This window comes from Carya illinoinensis, chromosome 12 (genome assembly GCF_018687715.1).
Source record: "Carya illinoinensis cultivar Pawnee chromosome 12, C.illinoinensisPawnee_v1, whole genome shotgun sequence".
In the NCBI taxonomy this organism is placed as follows: Eukaryota; Viridiplantae; Streptophyta; class Magnoliopsida; order Fagales; family Juglandaceae; genus Carya; species Carya illinoinensis.
Window position 1 is genome coordinate 29838884 of NC_056763.1, and position 23690 is coordinate 29862573.

At 38.2% G+C, this 23690-nt stretch overlaps 5 protein-coding genes across 7 annotated transcripts; 4 read left to right on the top strand and 1 right to left on the bottom strand.

Annotated features, from left to right (window-relative positions):
- The first annotated feature begins 395 nt into the window (after positions 1–395).
- Positions 396–4142, top strand: LOC122289842 (probable folate-biopterin transporter 4). Its single transcript, XM_043097182.1, has 7 exons — positions 396–643; positions 961–1088; positions 1437–1658; positions 2084–2542; positions 2915–3112; positions 3197–3334; positions 3605–4142. The coding sequence occupies exons 1-7, from the start codon at positions 563–565 to the stop codon at positions 3864–3866; spliced, it is 1488 nt and encodes a 495-aa protein (XP_042953116.1). The 5' UTR covers positions 396–562; the 3' UTR covers positions 3867–4142.
- A 727-nt stretch (positions 4143–4869) lies between these two features.
- Positions 4870–8131, top strand: LOC122289616 (vacuolar protein sorting-associated protein 22 homolog 1). Of its 2 annotated transcripts, XM_043096770.1 has the most exons (7): positions 4875–5181; positions 5293–5403; positions 5636–5771; positions 6272–6426; positions 6930–7037; positions 7726–7815; positions 7905–8131. In XM_043096770.1, exons 1-7 carry the CDS (start codon positions 5131–5133, stop codon positions 8001–8003), a joined length of 750 nt encoding a protein of 249 aa, XP_042952704.1. In that variant the 5' UTR covers positions 4875–5130; the 3' UTR covers positions 8004–8131. The 2 variants fall into 2 exon arrangements, with proteins under 2 accessions (XP_042952705.1, XP_042952704.1); XM_043096771.1 differs by lacking the exon at positions 6930–7037 and having other exon boundaries at positions 4870–5181.
- Positions 8132–9906: 1775 nt separating this feature from the next.
- Positions 9907–17333, top strand: LOC122289612. Of its 2 annotated transcripts, XM_043096766.1 has the most exons (7): positions 9912–10578; positions 11402–11542; positions 11644–12009; positions 14892–15137; positions 15870–15962; positions 16324–16524; positions 16864–17333. In XM_043096766.1, exons 1-7 carry the CDS (start codon positions 10258–10260, stop codon positions 17077–17079), a joined length of 1584 nt encoding a protein of 527 aa, XP_042952700.1. In that variant the 5' UTR covers positions 9912–10257; the 3' UTR covers positions 17080–17333. The 2 variants fall into 2 exon arrangements, with proteins under 2 accessions (XP_042952701.1, XP_042952700.1); XM_043096767.1 differs by lacking the exon at positions 11402–11542 and having other exon boundaries at positions 9907–10578.
- A 1522-nt stretch (positions 17334–18855) lies between these two features.
- Positions 18856–21621, bottom strand: LOC122289617 (protein FATTY ACID EXPORT 6). Its single transcript, XM_043096772.1, has 3 exons — positions 21360–21621; positions 19950–20037; positions 18856–19107 (listed from the first exon to the last, which is right to left on the bottom strand). Exons 1-3 carry the CDS (start codon positions 21556–21558, stop codon positions 19035–19037), a joined length of 360 nt encoding a protein of 119 aa, XP_042952706.1. The 5' UTR covers positions 21559–21621; the 3' UTR covers positions 18856–19034.
- A 198-nt stretch (positions 21622–21819) lies between these two features.
- Positions 21820–23660, top strand: LOC122289613. The gene is made up of 2 exons (XM_043096768.1): positions 21820–23364; positions 23511–23660. Exon 1 carries the CDS (start codon positions 21906–21908, stop codon positions 23343–23345), a length of 1440 nt encoding a protein of 479 aa, XP_042952702.1. The 5' UTR covers positions 21820–21905; the 3' UTR covers positions 23346–23364; positions 23511–23660.
- The last annotated feature ends 30 nt before the right edge of the window (positions 23661–23690 follow it).

The window sequence follows — 23690 nt, forward strand, 5'->3', positions numbered from 1 at the left end:
AAATTTTTACATAAAATATAATAAATAATTTAACTTTTTTAAATTTTAAAATAATAATAATATTAAAAAATAATGTTGTAATATTATTTTATTCAACTTTTATTTAAAATTAACTCACCGTCCAAACAACCTCTACAAGTTATAAGTATTTAGGGATCAGAAATAATATTTTTATAATGTATGGAGTAATAAAATATAAATGATTTAATTGAAATTGTATGGATATTTTAATTTTGGTAAAAAAAATATTGAAAAAAAATAGGCTTGAAAATAAGGAAACGTAGAAATAATACTAAAAAATCTAAAAGTCAAACTATCATGATTCAACGGCTGCGACCGTTCCAAGTCCATATGCTGATGTGGCGAGATCTCGTTGGAACAGTGGACGTGTTCTGAATAACGCTACAGGGACAAACCGTTGAAGAGGTTAAAAACACCCTCCATCCAAAAATGGAGAACTCGGAGAATTAAATGAAGAAATGAAATAGCCAGAAATAAAAACAGTGATAATTATACAGCAACAACAGAGAGAGATAGAAGAGGTTTTTTGGAATTCGAAAACATGATAGATTGGGGGAAACAATTGAAGGCAGCGTTTGGGGCTTCGTTTCTTTGGCTCGTTTGCTTGATTTACTTCACCCAGGTTCACATTCTTCATCCCTCTCCCCATCTCTTAGCGAAAATCTGTTGTTTTGTCCAGAAATCCGAATAGATTGGTTTTTTTTTTCTTTTTCTTTTTCTTATGGTTTCTGGGATTCGGAGATCTGTGTGGCTCAGGTGATTGTCGTTGATTTTTTTCTGGACCAAAATAAGTACTTCTAATATGTTCACCCAATGATGCAGAACGAGCATAAATTTTTGAGCGATCAAAATGTTTTGTACGCACTGATATATAGATTCTTGCCATATTATGTGCGATTTTCACCAACCTGACTTTTTACTATGAATTTTTTAATATAGGGATTCAGATCCTTTGTATGGACAGCAGTTTCCTACCAGCTGAAAGATAGGCTTAAGTTATCGCCCTCGGCATCCCAGTTTGTGTCTTCGGTAGCATTTTTTCCGTGGAGCATCAAACCATTATATGGGTATGTATATTTATTTTACGCAGTATAGGCACTTGAAGCTGCATATATGCACGTGCACATAACCTATACATGCGTATGTGTCTTTCTATGTGCATGATAGTGGAGATATCTAGGTTTCTATGTCCATCCTTGCATTCAATGGACGTGAAGTGATTCCGCCTTGGCTTAGAGTTAGAGCAATTTAAGGCATAAAGAAGTTCTTCTCATCGAGTCAAAAATCAAAACTGGAACGATTTAGTTAAATTTGAATGATTAGAATAGGTGTGCGTGTGATGCTGTCTTCTAAACTTGTAATATATTTGTACACGTCAAGAATATATCAAGTCTGTTGGTTTATCTCATATGCAGGATTCTATCTGACTGTATCCCTATTAAAGGGAGAAGAAGGATTCCATACTTGGTGATAGCAACTGTGCTATCTCTCGTGCCATGGATCTTTTTAGGCCTAAATGCAACCCTGAGGAATTCCAGATGGCACCTCACGATCTTCTTAATGGTGCAGAATCTGGGCTCAGCTATGGCGGATGTCATAGTTGATGCAATGATCGCTGAGGCAGTAAGGCTTGAGCGGTATGTGAACAGTTCAGGTTTCATTTCCGTTCTTTCTTTGTAAAATTTAAGTGCATATTACTTATCAAAAAAACATTAAGTGCATATTGACTTGACCACTAGCTTGCCTGTCAATGGCATAAGATTCATTTGGCATACAGCCTTACCTTCTTTAGTGTATGATTTCTGATATTGGGGACTTGGCATAATAGTGAAAGGAAAAATAGTAGATTTGCCCAATTAATTTTGCATGGTGGAATATGATCTGAACCAACTCAAAATGATGGCAATATCTTGTGCTTGTGTTTAGTATTGGCCAGCAGATCTTTTCTTTACATAAACTACCTTTGATGCTGAAATTACATCTAGTAGATTATTCTATTTAAAATGAGTATTGATAGTCTAATATAAGTTAAGACTAAGATCTCACAACTGCACTTGATCAGGACTTCATTTTCTGGAGATCTCCAGTCAATATCTTGGTTGGCAATGGCTTTGGGAGGAATATGTGGAAGTCTGCTAGGAGGACTTGCATTAACCAACTTGCAGATAGATACAGTTTTTCTTCTTTTTTCTATACTTCCAGCCATACAGTTACTATCTTGCGGTTTCGTAAAGGAGAATTCTGTAGGCAGCAAAGTGTCGCCTGAATTTACTAATCCAAGAAAGTCCCACAAGGTCAATGGAAACAGTAGTATACTGGATGATAATTTAGTGGCAAAGAAGTCCAATATCAGAACTTCAAGAAGAAAGAAGAGCACAGCGAAAAACAAAAGGGCAGCAATTGTTCCTCATAAATCCCAGATTCCTGAAAAAGCTGACTTCTTGGCAGTACAGTGGTTCCACTCCATGAAAGCAGCCACTTACAGTTTGTGTCATGCCTTTGAGCAGCCAATCATTTTGAGGTAGATAAAAGAAAAACTCCCACTCAATGAATTAATATCATAGTGGTTACGTGTCACTTGACACATACCGATGACTTGCTCTCTAGAGCTCTGCCCTTTTTAAGGAAACCAATTGAGATTGTCATTATCACTCAAATACATAATGTGTCATGGTCCAGGATTGGGTGAAAGCTTCTTATAGGATGAAGTGTTTCCCTATATCTACCAGGTGGAAGTGCAGTTTAAATGTGCCTTCCCCATTGTTACTTGCCCTTGTTGTCAATCTAATTGATACCCTAGACTTGTTATATATGCCATTTTTATTACAAGGATTTTTTAATTCTTTCTAATCACGGTTACTTTTGACTTCAACTTTGCTCTTGGGAAAACCAGACCAATGACTTGGTTTTTCTTAGCACATGTTACCGTTCCAAATCTCTCGACAGTGATGTTCTATTACCAGACAGAGTTCTTGAACTTGGAAGCATCTTTCTTGGGGACAGTACGAGTTGTCGGATGGCTAGGCCTCATGCTTGGAACCTTCATTTATAACAAATACTTCAAGAAAATGAAGTTACGGAGAATCCTTGCGTAAGTACTACAAAGTCCAACTGTTTCTATGCCTGGTAGATCCCTTCGTTTTCTCTAACAATGCTTGGATCATTTTCTATGCAGGTTGGCTCATATTAGTCTGTCTTTCTTGAGTCTCCTAGATATCGTGTTAGTATCTCGAGTGAATGTTGCCTTCGGAATATCAGATAGGATTATGGTGCTTTGTGGATCAGCTCTCACTGATGCAGTCAATCAACTCAAGTATGACTCAGTTTTCACTTACTGCAGTCTTCTTCACCTGATCTTTTCTATGTGGGACTGTAAATATCTGTAGATCTAGAATATTTGCATAAATTTTATATTAATGTGCGTTTGTTTTTCTATCACACTCATGTTATGAATTCACCCATTCAACTGTCTGCCTATATCATTGCATGCGGGCATTCTCAATCCTGACCACGTGTCTGAAATTGAGGAGTTTATGGAACTTCCATCATCCTTGCTAATTCGAGTATTTTTCATGAACTGCAGGTTTATGCCATTCCTTATCTTATCTGGACAGCTTTGCCCTCCTGGAATTGAAGGGACTTTATTTGCCCTTTTTATGTCGATAAACAACTTAGGATCAACCCTTGGATCATTCGTGAGTGCTGGATTGGCTTCGATTTTGAATCTCTCTTCCGGTTCTTTTGACAACCTTATTTTAGGCATTGCCGTTCAAGTTCTTTGCACTTTCATTCCAATCACATTCCTGTTTTTGGTACCAAAGGAAGCTACAGGAATATCAACATAGATATTGACAGATTCTTCAGCACAAAAAGAACTTCCATCCACTGAATTTCACTGGATTTTTTTTTTTCCTCCGCTGCAGTGATGGAATAGTGGTTTAGATTTTACAGAATTTCACACCAAAAATTTTTGGGTTTCTGTAGCTTCTTTTGAATTGCAGTTTTCCAGTTAGAGCATGGATGCTGTAATACTGATATGTATAACTCTGTACAACAGTTTTGGTGTAGAAAGAATTACAAAATACAGAATATCAGTTTCCTGAGAAATTTATCACTCGAAAGGATGTTTTCTTTTCCTTATATGTCAACTCTGAGACTTGTTAATCCGCATTACAATTATGTCCTGGTTTCCAGGCTTGTGATGGGGAAAAGGATGGTTTGCTAGCCTGCTGTGGAGCTTTAATGGCTTGCACACTGACCAGCACTTTAAAAGTAGAAGATCGAGTGCAAAACTATTGACCTCTAAAAGTTCTTGACCCTATAATTGCCATCAGATTTTAATAGCAGAAATGGGAGATCCTCAAGAGAAACAGATGCATATTTACATATAAGTCCAATCACTTTTGAAAACATTGCCAAAATGCTATTTTTTGTTTTTTATAAAAATAGTATCCATTTCAAAATTTCAAATTTAAAGTGAGAGGCTCCTTCTCCTTAATAGCAATCTAATATCGTTAACAAGCTTGAGAAAAGGTTATAATTTAATTTGGACGGTGCTACTCTGCCGCCCAGAGTGTACCGCTCCATTTGACCGCACGGTCAAAATTTTTTTTATTTTTTATTTTTTTTTCAGATTTTTTAAATATATTTAAATATTTTTAAAAAATATAAAAAAATCTAAATATACTTAAAATCACTTACATAAGCATTTTCCATTTAATTTATATAGCAGCGGAGATTGCCGCGTCTACAAGACCCGTTAGACGTGACAGCAATTTTTGGCAACGCACGGAAATGTAATACATACTTTACAAGAAGCGACAAAATAGACAATGCCTGTTGAAAAGGCCAATTACGTCGGGATCTCGACGCCACTATTGTAGAGTTCGTCGGTGTGTATTGTATTTCAACCATCTAGCTTTCTAAAACTGTCGAAATTACAATATTTCGCCGCAAGAGCTGAAGACCTCAGAAAGAGTGGGAGCGAGAAACCTCGTGAAATTTCAACAGTCGGACCTCAATTCATCAACTCAATCTATCTCCGCGCGCGGGCGTGCAGCTCTCTCCTGGTACTGAAATTGTTCTCCTCAGCCTCGAATCGGAAGAACAATGAGAAGACGACCTGGAATTGGAGGCTTACAGAACGCCGCTACAGCTAGGGTTTGTTCGTTAATTTTTTCCTAAAATTTAAAATTATTATAATTCTTAAGTTTTTCTTTTGGTTTTTTAGTATCCAAGTGTGAATAAGAATGTAACTCGAAAAATCTGTAGGATCAATATCGGTTGCTGGGCGAAAATGTAGCCAAGATTAGAACTGATTTAATGAAGGAGCAGCTGGCCACATTTCGCTCCCAGCTTGAAGAATTCGCTCGCAAACACAAGGTCAATTCTGTGTTCTGATTAGCTAAACTTATCGAATATCATGTGGCATAAAAAATCCGTGTCTTTCAAACATTCTTAAAGTCTTGGCAATTTGAATTCCGTTCATTTGAGTGACGTGGAAGATTCTTAATCCACCTGTTGGGGTTTCAAAGTTGTGAAAATCTGCGTGTTTTAATTGCAATATGTGTTGATTTTTATTATAAAGTTTTGAGTTCTGCTCTTGGTGGTGCAGAATGATATACGGAAGAACCCGGCGTTCAGATCGCAGTTCCATGAAATGTGTGCGAAAGTAGGAGTAGATCCTTTGGCCTCCAACAAGGGTTTCTGGGCTGAGCTCTTGGGGATCGGTGACTTCTACTATGAACTCGGTTGGTATTGAGAGCAAAGGAGAGGAACACTCTTATCATTTCTTATGCTATACTAAGAAAATAGATTATGAAAACGCTTTAAGAAAGAAAGAAAAGAGAGATGCAAATGTAACCACTTTGCCTATGCTGGGAAATAGATGATGAGCTTGCATTTTCCTAATTCTGAGGGATGATAAAACAAAATTTCTTCTTTTGTTAAAGAAAGCTTGCATTTTCCACTCTGTGCTATCTGTGGACTCTTCTACATATGGAACTTATAACATGTTTCTAGCAGATCTCAGATTAGATAAGGCTCGCTGTTTGGGACCCCCCCCCCCCCCCAAAAAAAAAAAAAAAAAGAAGCTGTCTATTGGCCTAGATTTTTGGTTTTAACACTTGCAAATTATTTTCTTTTTGACTCACTATTTCGATTTCCTGGTTGTTCCCTATGAATAAAAATCTACATTTTGATATTTTATTTAAAAAAGAATAATACTAAACTTGGTTACTTGGCTAGACAGGAGTACAAATTGTTGACATTTGCTTGGCAACAAGACCCCACAATGGAGGCTTGATAAACCTGCAGGAACTCTGTAATGTGCTTCGTCAGAGACGGAAAAGTGACCGTGGAGCTGTTTCTGAGGATGACTGCCTGCGTGCTATAAGCAAGCTGAAGGTATTGTGGTTTCAACATACCCTTTAACTTTATCACATGTATTTGGGTAGGGACTATATGCTTCTTCAAAGTTGATGTCTACAACTTTGGTTGAATTCGCTTAGGTATTGGGGTTTCAACATACCCTGTACCTCTCATCACGTGTACTTTTTGGGTAGAGGCTATATGTTTCTTCGAATTTCAATAAAACAAGTGGAAGTATTACTCTCTTGGTATGGCTGCTAGAACTTATGATGAATTCACTTAATGCTTACATTTAGGCCACATTTTTATCTGTTGGTTGAACTGTGGGTATGCCTCTTACCCTGGTGGTTCCAGAGGCCAATTATGTTTTCCCTTCGTTGAATGTCAGTAACTCTGAGCTTATGGTGGTACCAAAATTGTCTCATTCTAAATTGATTAGAAATTTTAGGAGTTATGTACTTTGCATGCATTCCTTTGTAATTTGGCATGCTTTTGATTTTTTGATGTTATAATATTAATATCTAGATGATGAATTTCAGGCATTGGGTAGTGGTTTTGAGGTGATATCTGTTGGAAAGAAAAAGCTTGTTCGATCTGTTCCAACTGAGCTGAACAAAGACCATAATGAGATTTTAGAGCTGGCTCAGGTTACCTGGCATTTTCTGTTTCTTCTTCCTTAAACCTTTTCCTTTTAAAATTTTCTAAGCAGAATTTCATTGCTGCTATTAGATTCTCAAACTGGTTTCAGGTATAGTTGCTTGATGAATTTAATTACCTTTTAAGTTCCGGGCTCTTGGGGATTAATTGGAAATTTGGTTTTTGTCGTGTGCTGCTGGATATATAACTCAATGAACTACATGGGAGGGCAGTTTTGTGGTGCATTCCTGTTGTCAATTTGATGTTTTAGTATGGCTGTTCTTACCGTGATAGGTGTTTTTTTTAATCTATTGGGTAGGGTTTCTGCAGTTTTAAGTGTTCAGAGATGTAGGACAAGCTTATATGTATGCCAAATAAAATGTGGGACCTAGCTGGTCAAGGTTTAAGGTCTTCTGTTGGGAACCTGCAATGCAATTGTTGCAAAATGAATCTAGTCTGTGACATGTTATACAAAGCTTATTTTGATTTCTTTCTAACCTCAACTATTTGATGATGAAAATGTAACGTTAAGCTTTCAATAAGTGGGTGTTGTTTCACAGTGAATCTCTTATGGATATGCTGCTTGTTTTATGGCATTTTTTTCTTTGCTTTTCCTTTATTTTTTTCTCCATTTCATCCATTCTATGTCAGTTCAAACATATGATTTCTAAAATTGAGTTGCCTTTCATGTTCTCTTAGGCTCAAGGCTTTGTGACTGTTGATGAAGTCGAGAGACAGTTCTCTTGGACCTCTGGTCGTGCTATTGATGCCCTTGATACTTTACTAGATGTATGTTTTAGCTACCCATTCTTTTTCATCCCAATACAGTATAGGTATAGTCGGATCAATGGGCTTAAGAAAACCTGTTGATTTTGCAGGAAGGTCTTGCGATGATTGATGATGGCCACAGAGATGGTAGACGCCGGTACTGGTTCCCCTGTGTATCATCCATCGCAACTTCAGTAGCTGATATTTGAATGCTTGATTTTCAAATTAACGCAGCCTGATGGCCGTAATGCAGCCGCCCAGAGATAAAGGAGGGAAGCGTTGTATATGTTATTATTTACTCGACTAATAAAAAGAAATGCTATTATTTACTCTGCAATACTCATTGGTCGTACTGAAAGTTAGCCTCTTCCCGTGAAAGGTAGTTTTGGATTGACCTATACAATCTGATTATGGAATTCAAAACAGTTGGCTAACCTGATAATGCTACCCAGCCAGATGAAATTGCCGGCTAAACATAATGCAAACCGAGGGCGCGCGCACACACGAACACATGAAAAATTGGGTCATTGAAAAGCATGGCGTGATGGGTGAATTTGAAGGTCACTGCACAAGCAAGGGCGTCCAGTGACGCCTATTCCGTGGCCACTTATTATGTTGACCTTGAAATGCCTCAATATGGGTTCCAACGACTGGAGTCAAGTCGAGTCGGCACAACCATAGTTGTTAATACTAGGGGTCCTATTTGCACCCTACGAGCCAAAGTTGCCCCATAGGTTAGGGGGAGGGCCCCCGGGGGAATCCGCCACCGCATCTTGGAGGTGGGCCCCTAGTTTGGGTGCCTAGGTGCAGTGGATGGATGGTCTGCCCCCTCCCCCTCTTCCCTCTGGGGCCACCACCAGCCTTAAAAAAAGAAAAGAAGAAGAAAAAGAAGAAGATGATGATAGAAATTTCACAACAAAATACAAAATCATAACAATTAACAAAATACAAATGAAATTTACAATATAATACACATAAAATAAAAAAAATAAAAAAGAAAAAGAAACCTAAACTAGTATTCCAATAGCAACCATGAGAGGGTAAAAAGAAGATAAGAAGGAGAATGAGAAGATAAGAGGATGCAAGCTGTTGTTGTGGCGACTACTAAAGGTAGAGAGGACCTCAACACAAAGAGAAAAGAGAAGGGGGAGGGAAGAGAGATTACATGGGTTAAATTTAACTTAACCCTCCAAAATGACATCATTTCATCATTATATATAAAGAATAAATAAATTCGTTATCAATGTTGTTAACTTGTTTTAGTAACAAATTATTTTATATATGTGTATATCTATGGGCTGGGCCTGAGCTCAAGCTCAGGAATGCGGGGTGCAGGGTGCAGAGGGGGGTGGGCCTGGGCGTAGACCATCCTTATCCCTGCTATGCATTTTTCCAATGGGTGAAGTTGCTTGTGCCGCCCAGGCAAGACCGGAGCTGTGGCCTCGAAGTACCCCACTGCCCACCCTTAACCTATAACGATAGACTCCGGACGCAAGGCCCACCAAAATGTAACCAACTAAGCCTGCTAAAAGAGTAAAATGGGCTCGAGCCAGCTATGTATATAATTCAGTTGGACCTGATATTGAATGTACCACAGAGATTAGTATCGTAGTGCACCCACCAGCTAGCCGGCCCATCCACCCATGCACAATGACATGTTGATCTCAACGTTGGGTCCATCCTAAATGGGGCGCATTGGAGCTGTGACCATGGGTGGTGGGGGATTCATTATTTAATTATGAAAAATGATTTATTTATGACTTTAGATGAGAGATATTTTTATGACTTTAATTTTTTTTGTTTAACGAAGTAAAAATGAAAAATGGGGCGCGTTTGGACTGTATTTTGGAAACGAAGTTGGGTGCTGAAGTGCGTAAAGCAACTTTTGATTGGAATATTCTAGGGCGTTTAGCAAAGGTGGAGATACCGGAGGAGCAAGCAATGATTTGAAATATATATTATAAAAAATTATGTCAATTTATAATATTTTTTATTTACTTTTCATATATAAAATACAAACATTTGTACTGCCGAAAGCAGACGCATGGATATATCGATAAAAAATGCGTATGGACCAACCAAGTGTTTGATAAAGGTATTAAGAAGTGTTTGTAGCATACGCTCTCTGTCCGTGTCTCTGCGTACCGGGAAAAAATCTATAAACACAGAAAAACAAAGACGAATCATCTAGTATCATATACACAGAGCATCTAACAAGTTTGCACGGAAGTGGCTAAGATCAAAACAAAACACGTCGCTGTTTAATAGGAAAAGTGCAAAAAGCTAATTCCCCAGCGTAGCGTCCAAAAATTTTGAATTCCTCCTGCTGCTGCTGCTGCTGCTTCTCTTACCTGTAAATAGAATGCTGATCCAAAGATTTTGATGGAGAGATAAGAGAGTAGGGGAGACAGACACATACATATACATTTCCCATTCTATCCCTCTTCCTCTTCCACTCGGACCATGCCTCCTACATCATCATCTTTGCTTGCCAGCTCCTTCTTCCTTTTCTTCGCAGTTTCTTTCTTCTTTTCACTCCCACATGCAGCGAAGTTACCATTTTGCCCCCGGGACGTCCTCCCTCTTCTGCCTAGACAGGTTTCGTGGCCTATCCTCAACTCTCTCCACAGCGCAGTGGACCTTCTTCCCTCTTTCGTGGGCGCTGCTTCGTCCCCTAACGACACTCTGGAGTGGAAGGGCGCTTGCTTCGTCAAGAACAGGGCTTGGATGGAGTTCCACAACAAGACCGGCTCTGAATTTGGCGGTGGGACTCTTCATATCAAGGTCTGCATATTGAGCTCTCCAATTTTTGTTTTCTCTCTCTCTGCTTATAGTTGGTTTTCTTTAATTACAGTTATGCCTTGTATCGTAATTTGATTGTAGCTGGATTTTGTTTTGGTTATGTTTCTGGGTGTAATTGAGAATAACGAATATTACACTATTGCACCATATAATTGTTTCTGAGCTCTTTTATGTTCATCTCTTTCGACGGCTTGTGGTTCAAACATACGTAGTTTAAGGAGTTTTTTGCAATTTTGCAATTTTCGGGTCGGGTTGTTTTTTCTTATCGCGTGTTACTGCCCAAATATGTAAGTGTACATATCCTTTTTTCCAGTGATTGGTTGAAGATTATCAGGATGGAATTTCTAATTGGATTGTATTGCTACCTCTATTCTTTTTAGCAATGTTGCTTATCTCTCGAGGCATCCATTTTTCTGGTATCGACTTAATGAATTTTGCTTACAGATTTGAATTTTTCATGGTTTCCTTTGATTGCTTGGTTGTGGATTTGGCTACTTTTCTCGCTGTTTTGCTCTCTTCCTTTCTAGGATGCATTTGGGGTGGGTTTTTCTGCTTGGCATTGGGTTGGAGAATCTGAAATTCATAAATTAATTAATGGTTGGGACTTCTTTCAAAATCTCATCTCCGTGTTGTGCCTTCCGTTCCAACCGCATTATCGACCTCATGTTTTAGAGGATTAGCTTCAGTGCTGCTCATTCAGCTAGTGCCATTACTATGTTGTGGGGTGCTGTTTCCAAACACTATAGTTTGTCTTCTAGGCAATGAAAGAAACAATTCTTAAGAAGTTGTATTTGTGCCTGTCCAGGTAAGCAATTCTCATAGTTGGACATGTATGGATCTTTATGTCTTTGCAACTCCATACCGAGTGACATGGGATTACTATTTCCTATCCCGGGAGCACACTTTTGTGTTTAAAGAATGGGAGGGGAAAGCTGAGTTTGAATATGTAAGTTGCCACGTTCAGTTACTGAAAATGCACTACATCATCTGTTTTGTTTTGAAGCATGAATTGTGTTTGAACTGGTTTTTACTTTCTACCTAAATCAGGTGAAAAACAGGGGAGTTTCTATATTCCTCATGCAAGCAGGGATGCTGGGAACTCTTCAGGCATTATGGGATGTCTTCCCCTTATTTACAAATACTGGATGGGGCGAGAACTCTAATATAGGATTTCTCAAGAAGCACATGGGGGCTTCTTTCGAACAACGTCCTCAGCCTTGGGTGACAAACATCAGTGTTGATGATATTCACTCTGGTGATTTTCTTGCAATATCCAAAATTCGGGGCCGATGGGGTGGCTTTGAGACTCTGGAGAAGTGGGTCAGTGGAGCATATGCTGGTCATACTGCTGTTTGCTTAAAGGATTCTGAAGGAAAGTTATGGGTTGGTGAATCAGGCCATGAAAATGAAAAGGTAACAACTATGAAAAGTTTCTAGATAAAGTTAGGCCTAGTCTTTCTGGTAGCTTGTAAATTTTATAAATGATATCTGCTTAATATCAGTATCTTTTTGTCATATTTCCTCTTCTAAATATCTTTTAGGAAATTATGATATATCCTTTTCAGTGTATTATATAGGAAAGTATCCATGAGTCTGTAACACCCCGTTCCCATATGATAGAGACGTTACTAACAAACATAATAAAATGCCCGGTAAAAAGACTCATTACTCTGAAATACCTTATTTATTGAAAGAAACTTAACTGAAAGGATATAAATAGTCTTGAAACTTGAAACTGAATAAAGCAAAACATGAGCTAATCTTAAACAAGACTAATTATTGAAATGACATAAAAGAAACTTAATCCTTGTGTAAATGACACTTATTCATCTCTAAGTCCTTATACTAAATCTACTCCTGGCCATCCAGCTCTGCATCATCATAATCACCATCTGTGGCAATCAACATAGAAGAAAACAAAAAGACAAACAACAAAAATGAGTCGAATACTCAGTAAATAATACATCATACCGTAAAATACTATCTAGCTTAGCATAAATTTGGTTTTTAAAGCCTTATCATAACTTTCATATAACATTCATGGATTAACATGGGTGGAAACACTCATGATCATGGCAAACATGAAGCGTGAATGCATGAGTAACTTGTTTATCTTGAATTGTACTTATTTCATGGTGAACCACGCTTGAGTCCGTGGCACCACATAACTTGTCATGTAGTGAAACACGCTTGAGTCCGTGTTTCACTTAACTTGCATAACATGAAGTGAAATACGCTTGAGTCCATATTTCACTTATCCTGCTTGACGTGGAGTGAAACACGCTTGGGTCCGTGTTTCACTTATCTTGCTTACTCAAGCGTGTTTCACTTATCTTGCTTGACATGGAGTGAAACACGCTTGAGTCCGTGTTTCACTTATCTTGCTTGACATGGAGTGAAACACGCTTGGGTCTGTGTTTCACTTATCTTGTTTGACATGAAGTGAAACATGCTTGGGTCCATGTTCACTTAACTTGCATGACATGGAGTGAAACACGCTTGAGTCCGTGTTTCACTTAACTTGTGGTAACCACGCTTGAGTCTGTGGTACCGTCTTAGCATAACTGTGGTAAACACGCTTGGATCCGTGTTACCTTAAAATGTTTATCTTTCTTGATGCATGATAATTTTCTTGGACTTCTTAGACTTTTCTAACATGGCATATTCTTGTACATGGCATGGCATAACATGATATATTCTTGTACATGGTATAGTATAGCATGACATGGCCTAACATGATTTAATCATTTTATGACATTTCATGGCATGCATGATCTGAGAACTAATGAACAGGTCATACATGATTAGGCTATTTATTACATGGCATGCTTGACTTAAGTTATTGCATGAACAATACATGGCATATATGGTCTAAGTACTACATGAATGAAGCATGCATGATCTGGCTATTTTAATTCATAGAATACCTATCTTAAATTATTATATGATCATATCATGATTTCCATGTGATTTTTGTAACATTCAATCCATCAATCAACAATCCGTAAAAGCATAACATATATATAGGCTTACTTTCATGTAAATCATCGTAATTCATAGAAGTTCGTAAAAGCAATCTAACCTTGACTTGGCTCTTAGCGCAACGTAGATAACCATCAAAACCATATCATATTATCATACCCAATTATAATATTTACATTACGTGTACATTTATATGATCATACTATTTACCTCTTAGCGCTGCTTCAGAAATCTCACGTCGTAGCTCGTGACCTATACGAGGCACTAGACGTTACTAATCTTTCTAGAAAACGTGTCGTAGCAATCTAATTACTTAAAATCTTACCATAGAGATAATTTAATAAATAAGTAATTAATAAAAAGAATAAATATAATCATAACATAACTAAATAATTTCTAACTGACTTAACCTAAATTCTAGGTTCGTATGTTACAGAGTCTGTGACTGGGCTATCCTGTCATGATAGTACTTTCTTGGAAAATCCCAGCCAACCCAGTCTTTATGATGATATGATACGTCATGTGAGACTGGTAGGAGCTGTATTGAGTTTACTTTCTCCAGATTGGCTGGGTGGGACGAATTATACATTTCTGATATCTTGGCATTTAGTGGATGAAGATTGTGGTCTTCCTGCTTTTGTGGTGGAAGGTGACTTTATCATTTTCATTTAGAGGAAGGTCTAGGCTTTGGATATTTGCCTTTTTGTTGGCTATTTGGATGTGCCATCACACAGAGGTTGACTTCCTTGCTAGGAGTGTTGCAAAAATTGCTAGACTGCTTTCATGGGGCCTATAATCCTTAGTAGTGGCACCATTCCTATCTTAAATCATGCTTTAGTCATGCTTCTTAGGTCCACTCAAGTTTCTTCCTTAGCATTTTTGGTCGTATTTGAAGAGCACCCTGCGTATTGATTGTACATGTTCTCACTTAATTTTCTTATTTTCAGTTTTTGTTGAAATATAGTGATTATAAAACGAAGTAAAAGATTATCCTCTTATTTTGTCATTAGATTTTTCCTTATAAATAAATAAATCAGGTGAACCCACTATTGATGGTCTTGTTAGTAAACTCATTGGGCATGTCATATGTTCTTGTATAAGCTTCCTGTCAGTGAAGTTAAGATACATACGTTGGAGCATTACCAACTCGCTTACCCCTCCAGTAAAATTGAATTTAAATTCACTATTAGGGCTGCCTTTTTATGTAAGTAAGAAATCGTCATTAGAAAGCCAAAAAGTATAAGGGCTACTTTATTATGTAACTAGGATTTGGAATAAATACACAAGTGTTTTACCTCTCTCTCTCGTTGTAGGGAGAAGATGTTATTGCTGTGTTACCATGGGATGAGTGGTGGGATTTTGAGCTGAAGAGAGATGATTCCAATCCCCATATTGCTTTGCTTCCACTGCATCCTGACATGAGGGCAAAATTTAATGAAACTGCTGCGTGGGAGTATGCTCAGAGCATGGATGGCAAACCATATGGTTATCATAATATGATATTTAGTTGGATAGACACTAAAGATGGGAACTATCCACCTCCCTTGGATGCTCATCTGGTATGTATGTTTTGATGTTTGGTTTTCAATTTAAGTTTGTAGCATAGTGGATGCTAAAATATTGACTTTGTGCTTCCACTTCTCCATGTAATTATAGACTCTGATTTTGGTAGTCTGGTGGGTCATCAACAAAATTACGGTTCTGCTGACACCCTTTTTATTGGTTTATATGTTGAAGTTACTTTGAAGTCCTAAAAGTATGAGATTTTTTTTTAAAGTTGCCTCAATAATGGGGATATCATGTCAACAAAGAGTCAAAACTGGTCGTGATTTTGGGTTTGTCAAAAAGTCAACATGTGCTTAGAGAGCAAGCAAGAATGACTACGTGAATTTTCTTCTCCTAGATTCTGTCAGAAAGATGTATGTATTTTGGGTTTGTTTAGAACTCAACAAGTGCTTAGGATTGTGATTGGTAGATGCATCCAAAGCATCATATGTCACCTCTGCTAGCGAGAAACCTCAGAAATAATTCCTATCTTTGGTAGTCTTGATAACTTTTATTACCAATAGAAGAAAGTCTTGATAACTTTTATCAGCCAGATTGGAATGATATAAGTCACTCTCTCTCTCTCTCTCTCTCTCTCTCTCTCTCTCTCTCTCTCTCTCTCTCTCTCTCTCTCTCTCTCTCTCTCTCCTGTGTGTGTGCATGCTGCTCGCATGCACTTGCTAAAATATGTGAATTTTACTTGCACTTGGATTAGCGGTTCTGACTGTCGAAGCATGATTCTACAGGTTGCTTCTGTAATGACAGTTTGGAATCAAATACAACCTGAATATGCTGCTAACATGTGGAATGAAGCCTTGAACAAACGACTTGGAAGTCAGGTATTTAACAGCCTTTCATCTACTTTTGATGCTTTGATTGTGAGCTTAGCCTGTTGAGGTGTAGGGTGAAGCCATCACTGTAGACCACGTGGATAATTTGTTACTTAGAAATTTCTGTCATACCCCTTACCCCCTTGGTTTAAACACAGATATTATGGCTTAATCTAAACTCTTCTAGCTGTCAGATATGATGGCAAGATGATGGGCATACAATTCTTTGATATAGAAGATTGTTGGATAAATTGCTCTAGATTTGTTTTTCCTGGTTTGGTTCGAACTCAAGCAATTGACCGAGATTTTTTTTAAAAATCATTGTCTCATTTTTATTTTTGACTATCTGACGCAACTTATGTTCAAGCAGGGTCTTAGTCTTCCTGATATTCTGGTAGAAGTTGAAAATCGAGGGTCATCTTTTGATGAATTACTGACTATTCCTGAACAAGACAACTGGCTTTACGCTGATGGGAAGTCAACCTCATGTGTTGCTTTCATTCTTGAAATGTACAAGGAGGCTGGGCTGTTTGATCCAATTGCTAGCTATATTCAAGTCACTGAGTTTACAGTGAGTCTTTCAATAATAAATGTCTGTCTATCTGGTATTTGAATGACAATAAATCTGTAGTTGTAACTTGTACTTGTTTTAGCGTGAGGATACTTTACGTCTACAAGAGATTACACTCCCTTTAGAGCCTCTGTTTTGCATTGAATGACTTTATAATATTTGAAAAGACAATTAGATATTAATCATAATTGGATGTCCATTCAAGCCCCCATCTTTTTAGGTGATATGCAATTAAACTCTCTTCGTAAGTAGTCCACATGTTTTGTTCATAAAAAAGGGGAAAAAAAAGTAGTCTACATTCTCAATGTGTACTAATTTATTTTACTGCCACACGTGCAGATAAAAGATGCTTATATCCTCAACTTTTTTGAGAATGATTCAAGCCGTTTACCAAAGTGGTGCAATGATGGGGACAATGTGAAGCTCCCTTTTTGTCAGATTCGAGGGAAGTATCGAATGGAATTACCTGGATACAATTCCATGGAACCATACCCGCATATGAATGAAAGATGTCCATCTCTGCCTCCAAAATACTCGAGACCACAGAATTGTTAGAAGTCTGATCTTTTTCACTCTGGAAATTTTATACACGTGGATGAAATGATGCCAGGTTCCTTCACTGGTAGGTCCACTGAAGTTTATTGCTTGATGCGATGGCGATGAGAAGGCTTGGGGTTTGTTCTTTTAATATCACTTGTAAATATGGTGATTGGACTGCACAAAAAGAGGAGAATGCAATTTCTTTTTTTGTCCAAATGGATTGTTGTAGTTTATGCGTGAAAGCAAGAAAATGAATAGTTATGTGCGCAGCATCAGTCTTTCTTTCTACTTGTCATCTGGAATATTCCATGTTATGTTTTCCCTTAAAATTTATTTCACAAAGTCTAGATAGAAACTTGGTTGGTCAGGATACAAACGACCATGTGAACGGGAGCTTCCATTTTGAACCCACAATGCTGTTGATCTTATAGAATTCAAGTTCAGATTTGGGCTATATTGTGGAATAATTTTATAGTGTTGGAACTGCTGGTTTTATGCTGTGATTCTTTCACATTCTACCCTCGATTTTTATCGTCTGTGGTCAAGCTTGATTGTATGTGTTGCCTATGTTTATGCAATCTTTTGCATTATAATTTCTCATCATGTAAGGCAAGCATTATTCTACTTCGAATACTGAAGATTTTGTAGAGCTAACTTAGCTTCCCTGGCATTAAGTTGGATTGGCAGTCCTTGAGTTCTTTCTGGCATGGGATCCCTACTGAAACAACAGTCGGTGCACAGCTTCCTTTTGAACTGTGTTAGCACAGATAATGAGTAGTGACAAGGGTTCTGATTCTTGCAAACTCATATCCCGTACACAGACAAGGAGGTCCGACAAGGACAACCTCCTCCTAATACAGTGGAAGAGCATGGCAGAAGCGATGCTTGGTTTTCAAGTCTACTCGGATCAAACTTTGATAGTTCTGGGAATATGCTACTGTCCATACTCCATAGGATATGGTCATGGTTGATTAGATTGGTTTCAGCGGAGGATGCAAAAGATGCGTGAGAGCAAGAAGCTGATTATTGAAGCAAGCAAAGGGACAGGGTTCCATAAAAAAGGAAGTGGGGGTTTCTTTTTCAGCTGCAACGCTTGTAATCTTCCTTGTTTATGTATTCAACACTTCTGAATTGAGATTAGAAGGAAAAAAAAAAAAAAACCCTTCTGAATTGAATTCTGTTGTTGACGTGAAATAATCTGCATTGGCCCCAGTGCGACTGACTTGGGATTATATGATTGTAGGTAGAATCATAAAAATCTCTGAATGCGATAGCTTGTTGGAGGATTGAGTAAAATGGAACAACGACTTCATTTGAATGCAAAAAATTCCAAAACCGTACCTTAAAACTGTTCACTTTTTGCAGAAAATAATTGACTCCCAATCCCTTTCGAAAGAATCAGTAAATTAAGATCCCTGAATAAAACAAAACCAAGACAGACAACAAATTGACAAATTTTTATATCTGTGCAAAGAGGTCATATGATTGCCCCAGCCCTGCGTACATTCTTGCTTGTTTGCGAACTTTGCTAAAAAAAGGGACATCAGTAAAGGTTCCTAGGAAAAATATCCCATGAAGAATACGGACAATTTCCCATGACATTTGGAACGAGCTTATTCACATATCACAGCAATGAAATTGGCATTGTTTCTTGTGAAAATTTCCCCCTGACGAATAAATACAAGAGATCTGGGGCTTCTTTGGCGTTGTCCAACGAATCTATAATTAAAAAGAAGTAAAAGTGAAAAGGGCCTCGGGAAGAGAGAAAAAAGAACAAAGGAAACATTGAGCTTGATCAGAAACCAGGTTCCCCATAATTTCAAAAACAAAATCCATCTTTTGTTCCACACACAGCCTGTTTATACAGTAGCTATCAATACGTTAGAGACAGAAATCTAAGAACGTCAAACAGAAGCATTTAGATACGTGTGATCCCAGTACAGTTCTGGATAGTGAAATCCTTAACACGGTCAATCAGCCTTGGCTGGAATATGGTTGCCACCGGTTGCAATTTTGTACACATAAAATGCAGTCATAAGTGCACTACAAGAAAAGCCAAATGCCGTTAGCTCTAGAAGATTCAAATGTATATTGTACTCACAAAGAAGATCCTGATAATTATATATAGCTATCAGGAACTCCAGTAAGAACCAGATTTAATTATCTATAACATTACATTTAAGTTTGACAATACTTAAAGACACAACAATGAAATGATCAGAAACTTGCTTCAATGGTTGAACAAAGAAACATTTTGCAATACTATGACAATGTAAGAAGGAAAGATACATTTGGCAAGATCTTTTAAGCCTCACTTTGAACTCCAACGTACAGTAACCTTTTCAACTAAAACTTTTAGTTTTTGGCAAAATATGCCCACACAGTCCAATCATCTAAGATAATTAGGACGTTCAAAAAATGGGGGAAGCGTAATTCTAGATTGTTAGCCATCGGAGATCTCAGTAAGAACTTGAATGTTTGTGGAGTTTCACACTTCTCCTCAAATGCACAACCCCAAATACCAGCATGGAGGTAATGAGTCCATACAAATAACAGTAAACCACTCACACGATCTGCACCACAACATGAAACTTTTTTTTTCCCTAAGTCATAACTTCTATGCCAATATAATATAATGGATATGAGAAATGGGACTGTAGCTACCATTGCATATATACAATTGAGAACAACTGAGAGAGAGGGGGTGGGGGGGAGGGGAAGAAAACCAGACGATGTGCCTAGTAATTCATGAAATATGATATGAAGTGTATGGAGTGCTAGCATGGCACTCTTCATATAGATGCTATGTGAAGTTTGTACTTTGTACAAATAGCAATATACTCAACATAGGATGGGCACAAGTACTGAATAAATCTTCAAAATACCTGATACCGGCGACAACACCAGCTGGCATAATCTTAGAGGTTTGCATATAGCGTTGACCCATGACCCATGTGAGTGCGGCTGCACAAACTGTTTTTTGAGGGCACATATATCAGGTCAAAATTTCAAATGGTTTAAAATGAAGTTGGATTGTACACATCTCATTGAATTGGGATTGCGCCTTTTGCACCATTTAATGACATCGTATCACTTATAAAAGAAATGAAGATTACAGCAAGCACAGATTTTTTATTTTATTTCTGATAGGTGGATAAAGAGGCCGAAGACCCACACCTACACCAACACAATGTTCCGCATCCAAAAGCACAAGAATGCCCACAAGCAAGCACAGAAAAAATGGAAAAACAGAAACAAAAAACAAAGGAAAGAATGGAAGTGAGTTTTTCTTTTCTGGTTTGTCTTGTGGAATTACCCTTTCAAATCAAAATCAAAGTGGAAAAGTGCAATGAAAAGAAGGAAACAATCGTCTGCCCAACACCCCCCCTGGGTGCCCACCTAAGCCAAGTTCTTAGTCTTGCATCCAGCGATCCCAACTTGTTTTTTTTTTTTTCCATTCAACAGATAGAGCTGTCTAGTGACTCCAGTCTACTTTTTGCTCACCAGGAGCAACATACTCTCCCAAAATGGTAGCCCATTCAAGAGTGAGCATGAAAGCTAGAAAGCCTTAATCAACTACTACTCAATCTATCCTTCATCAGTGCCAAACAACTTCAGTCCAAATCAAAGAGCCCTTCAGCTGGCTGCACTAAAAGGAACGTCAAGAGGAGAAGAAGCCACAGAGCTAAAAAAGGGGTTGTTCTCTATTTTAATTTTATTTTTACAGATTCTTCTCTCATGCAATGCTTTAAAAAATATCTGCACGATTATTCACAAGTAAAACTTCGTGGAAATGAACGATTAATCTATCTATGGCTTGAATCCCCATACATCCATCTCACATCCTCATCTGACCATTCGATAGAAAAGCACCATAACACGAAACTTAAAGCGCTTCCATACTCATCTAAACAGCTCTAATAATATGGATTGCCTTTTTCTCGGTCAGTAACCACTACAAATAACGAAAAACGTCAAATTTATCTAAGCAGTAGCCATTAAACTCACGATTTTTCATCTCCGAACCTAGTTCTATCGCAATAACAAATAATTAAATACAATCCCAGCTATATAAAAGCACACCGGCATATCAAAGGAAACCAGATCAGAAACCCAAACATACAAACAGAATCAGATTTAGGGAAAAGAAGCATAAAAAATTGCAAATGTCACAAATTCAATCAAAGAAGAAACCAGATCAGAGTCTAACTAAAACAACCGGTCTCTATCACACCCTGGAAACATGGCAGTAAAAATAACTACTTAAAAAAACCAAGAAAATGAGCAAACCATACTGGTCTCAAGAATCAAAGCCGGATATGAGTTCTTCCTCTTCTTGAAAGCTTCGAGACTCAGATACCCTGCAAGAATGAGCACCAATCCGATGCCCACACCCCCAGCCAAAGAAGCCGTGCTTCCCTTCTTAATATAGCCAAAAACTCCTCCCCCAAGCAGAACCAGCCCGTACGGGATCGTGAAGCAGAAGTCGTGCATTGTTATTCCAACAGTGTTTGTCAGGAAAAATTCTCAGATTACCAGAAGTTTCACAGATCAAAAGCAAAGGATATTGATATATGCGTATCTGCTTTGCCGTGGGCCCGTGGACTTCCCGGCGCGTGGAGTCCATGTGGCCAAAAAAATTAAAAATTATAAAAATTATGTCAGCAACTAGCTGAGCTTCCTAAATTAGTGCTTGACTTGCCTCATAATATCGAGAGTATCCTTTGACTTATGGGTCAGTCTGCCACATACATACGACGTCGTGTTGGTTCACCTTTAACCCAAAATCTAGGGTTTTCGTTTTTCTTTCAGTGATGCTATAAATCAATTGTCCTAAACCAATGGTGATGATTGCCGAAATGATAGTCCATTGTCAACCCTGGATCCGATTATCTATCGGGTATAACCCGCTTTATCCCATCCTTAACCCTTTTCACAAACCAAAACCCAAACTTTCTCAAACCCTAAAAATGGTGGCGACTGAAGCCAATTCTAAGAGACCCTTCTGCCCATCGTGCTCCAAACCCGCCCAGCTCTGCCTCTGCAATCGGATCAATACTCCGGGTTTAGATAATTCGGTAACGTTAACCATACTTCAGCATAGTTTAGAGAGAAAGCACCCACTGAATTCTGCTAAAATTGCTAGACTTGGTCTTAAGAATCTCACTGTCGCTACTGTTTTTGATGTCAATCAAGAAGCCCAATTTGTTGTTCGGTTGCTGGAACAGAAATCTGAAATGGTTTCGTTTCAAAAAGGGTTAGATTTTGATCAAGCTGTGGAAAATGTGGAAACGGAGGAGCTGGTTTTCGATGGAGACGGAGGAACTAAAGTATTTGGTAGTACTAGTCTGGCTCATACAGGTGGAGAACGTAGTTTGACGAAAGAGCTTAGTAGCGTACAAGGTACTCAAAGCCATTTGAAAGGTTTTAATTTTGTACCAAATTCAGTGCCAGAAGATAGACCAACTGTTGAAGATCGCATTTGTGAAAAAGGAATATTTGCTCTAGAGAGTCCACATGAAAATAGAGAACCAGTTAAACAATCTAATGCTCATATGGTTTCACCTGCCTCAACATTGAGCGAAGCAGCGGTGGATAACAGTACCATCGTTACCAATGAAAGTGAATTTTTCCATCTAGAGGTTGATCCGATGGAAGCAGTCCAAAGAGGTAATGAAGCGCCAGTTATTACTGCAACCATTGGAAAATATGGTGTCATTAGCTCTCTTTGCCATAATTGGATGCCACAAACCCATATGCAGAAGCCAAAATTTAGTAAGATTCTAGCTTCCTCAGCTGCTCGTGATGCTCTGGGAAGAGGGTTTTCTGTGAAAAAATTGCAGAAGCGTCAGCATAGTGCGAGCATGGAATCGGAAGAGTGTGAGGAGTTTGAACTTGAGGTTCCTCCCGGATCAGTGCTTCTATTTCCAACTGTGTGTGCAATTGGTATTGATGGCCTTGATGCTCTTGACCATGACGTGAAGAATTTAATTGTCTTGGATGGTACATGGGCTAAGGCAAAAAGAATGTACAATGAAAACCCCTGGTTGGAACTTTTGCCACATTTGAAGTTGGATTTGAACAAGATGAGCTTGTATAGCGAAGTAAGGTCTCAGCCAAAGGTTGGGTGTTTGTCCACCCTTGAGAGCATTGTATATACACTGAAAGCTTTAGGGGACACACATGAGGGGCTAGATAATCTCTTGGATGTATTTGAATCTATGGTTGAAGACCAGAGACGATGTAAAGATGAGAGGTTAAGCAAAGTCTCTTCGGTGTGAGCCTTCATCCTTGTATTAGGTTAGTTTACACAGTCTAACTTCTTGAACTCTAGATTAGTAAAATTGTAGTAGATACCACAATCTGTGGTTGGCCCTACATTGTTCTAATTATTGAAAGTTTGGATATTTTTTGGATGAATTTCTTATAGAACTAACTTGTTTCAGAAGATCAGGGTTCATGAACTTCAAGGGGCTGCTCTTGTATCTTTTTAATGTGCTTTCTCTTGTAGAACACAGCAAATATGGTTTATCTTCTATTGTATAATGTTTTTGGAATGATGAATTTGGGGCTGCTCTGTTTCTTCGCTTGTACAACACAATGAATTAATAAACTTGATCTATCTA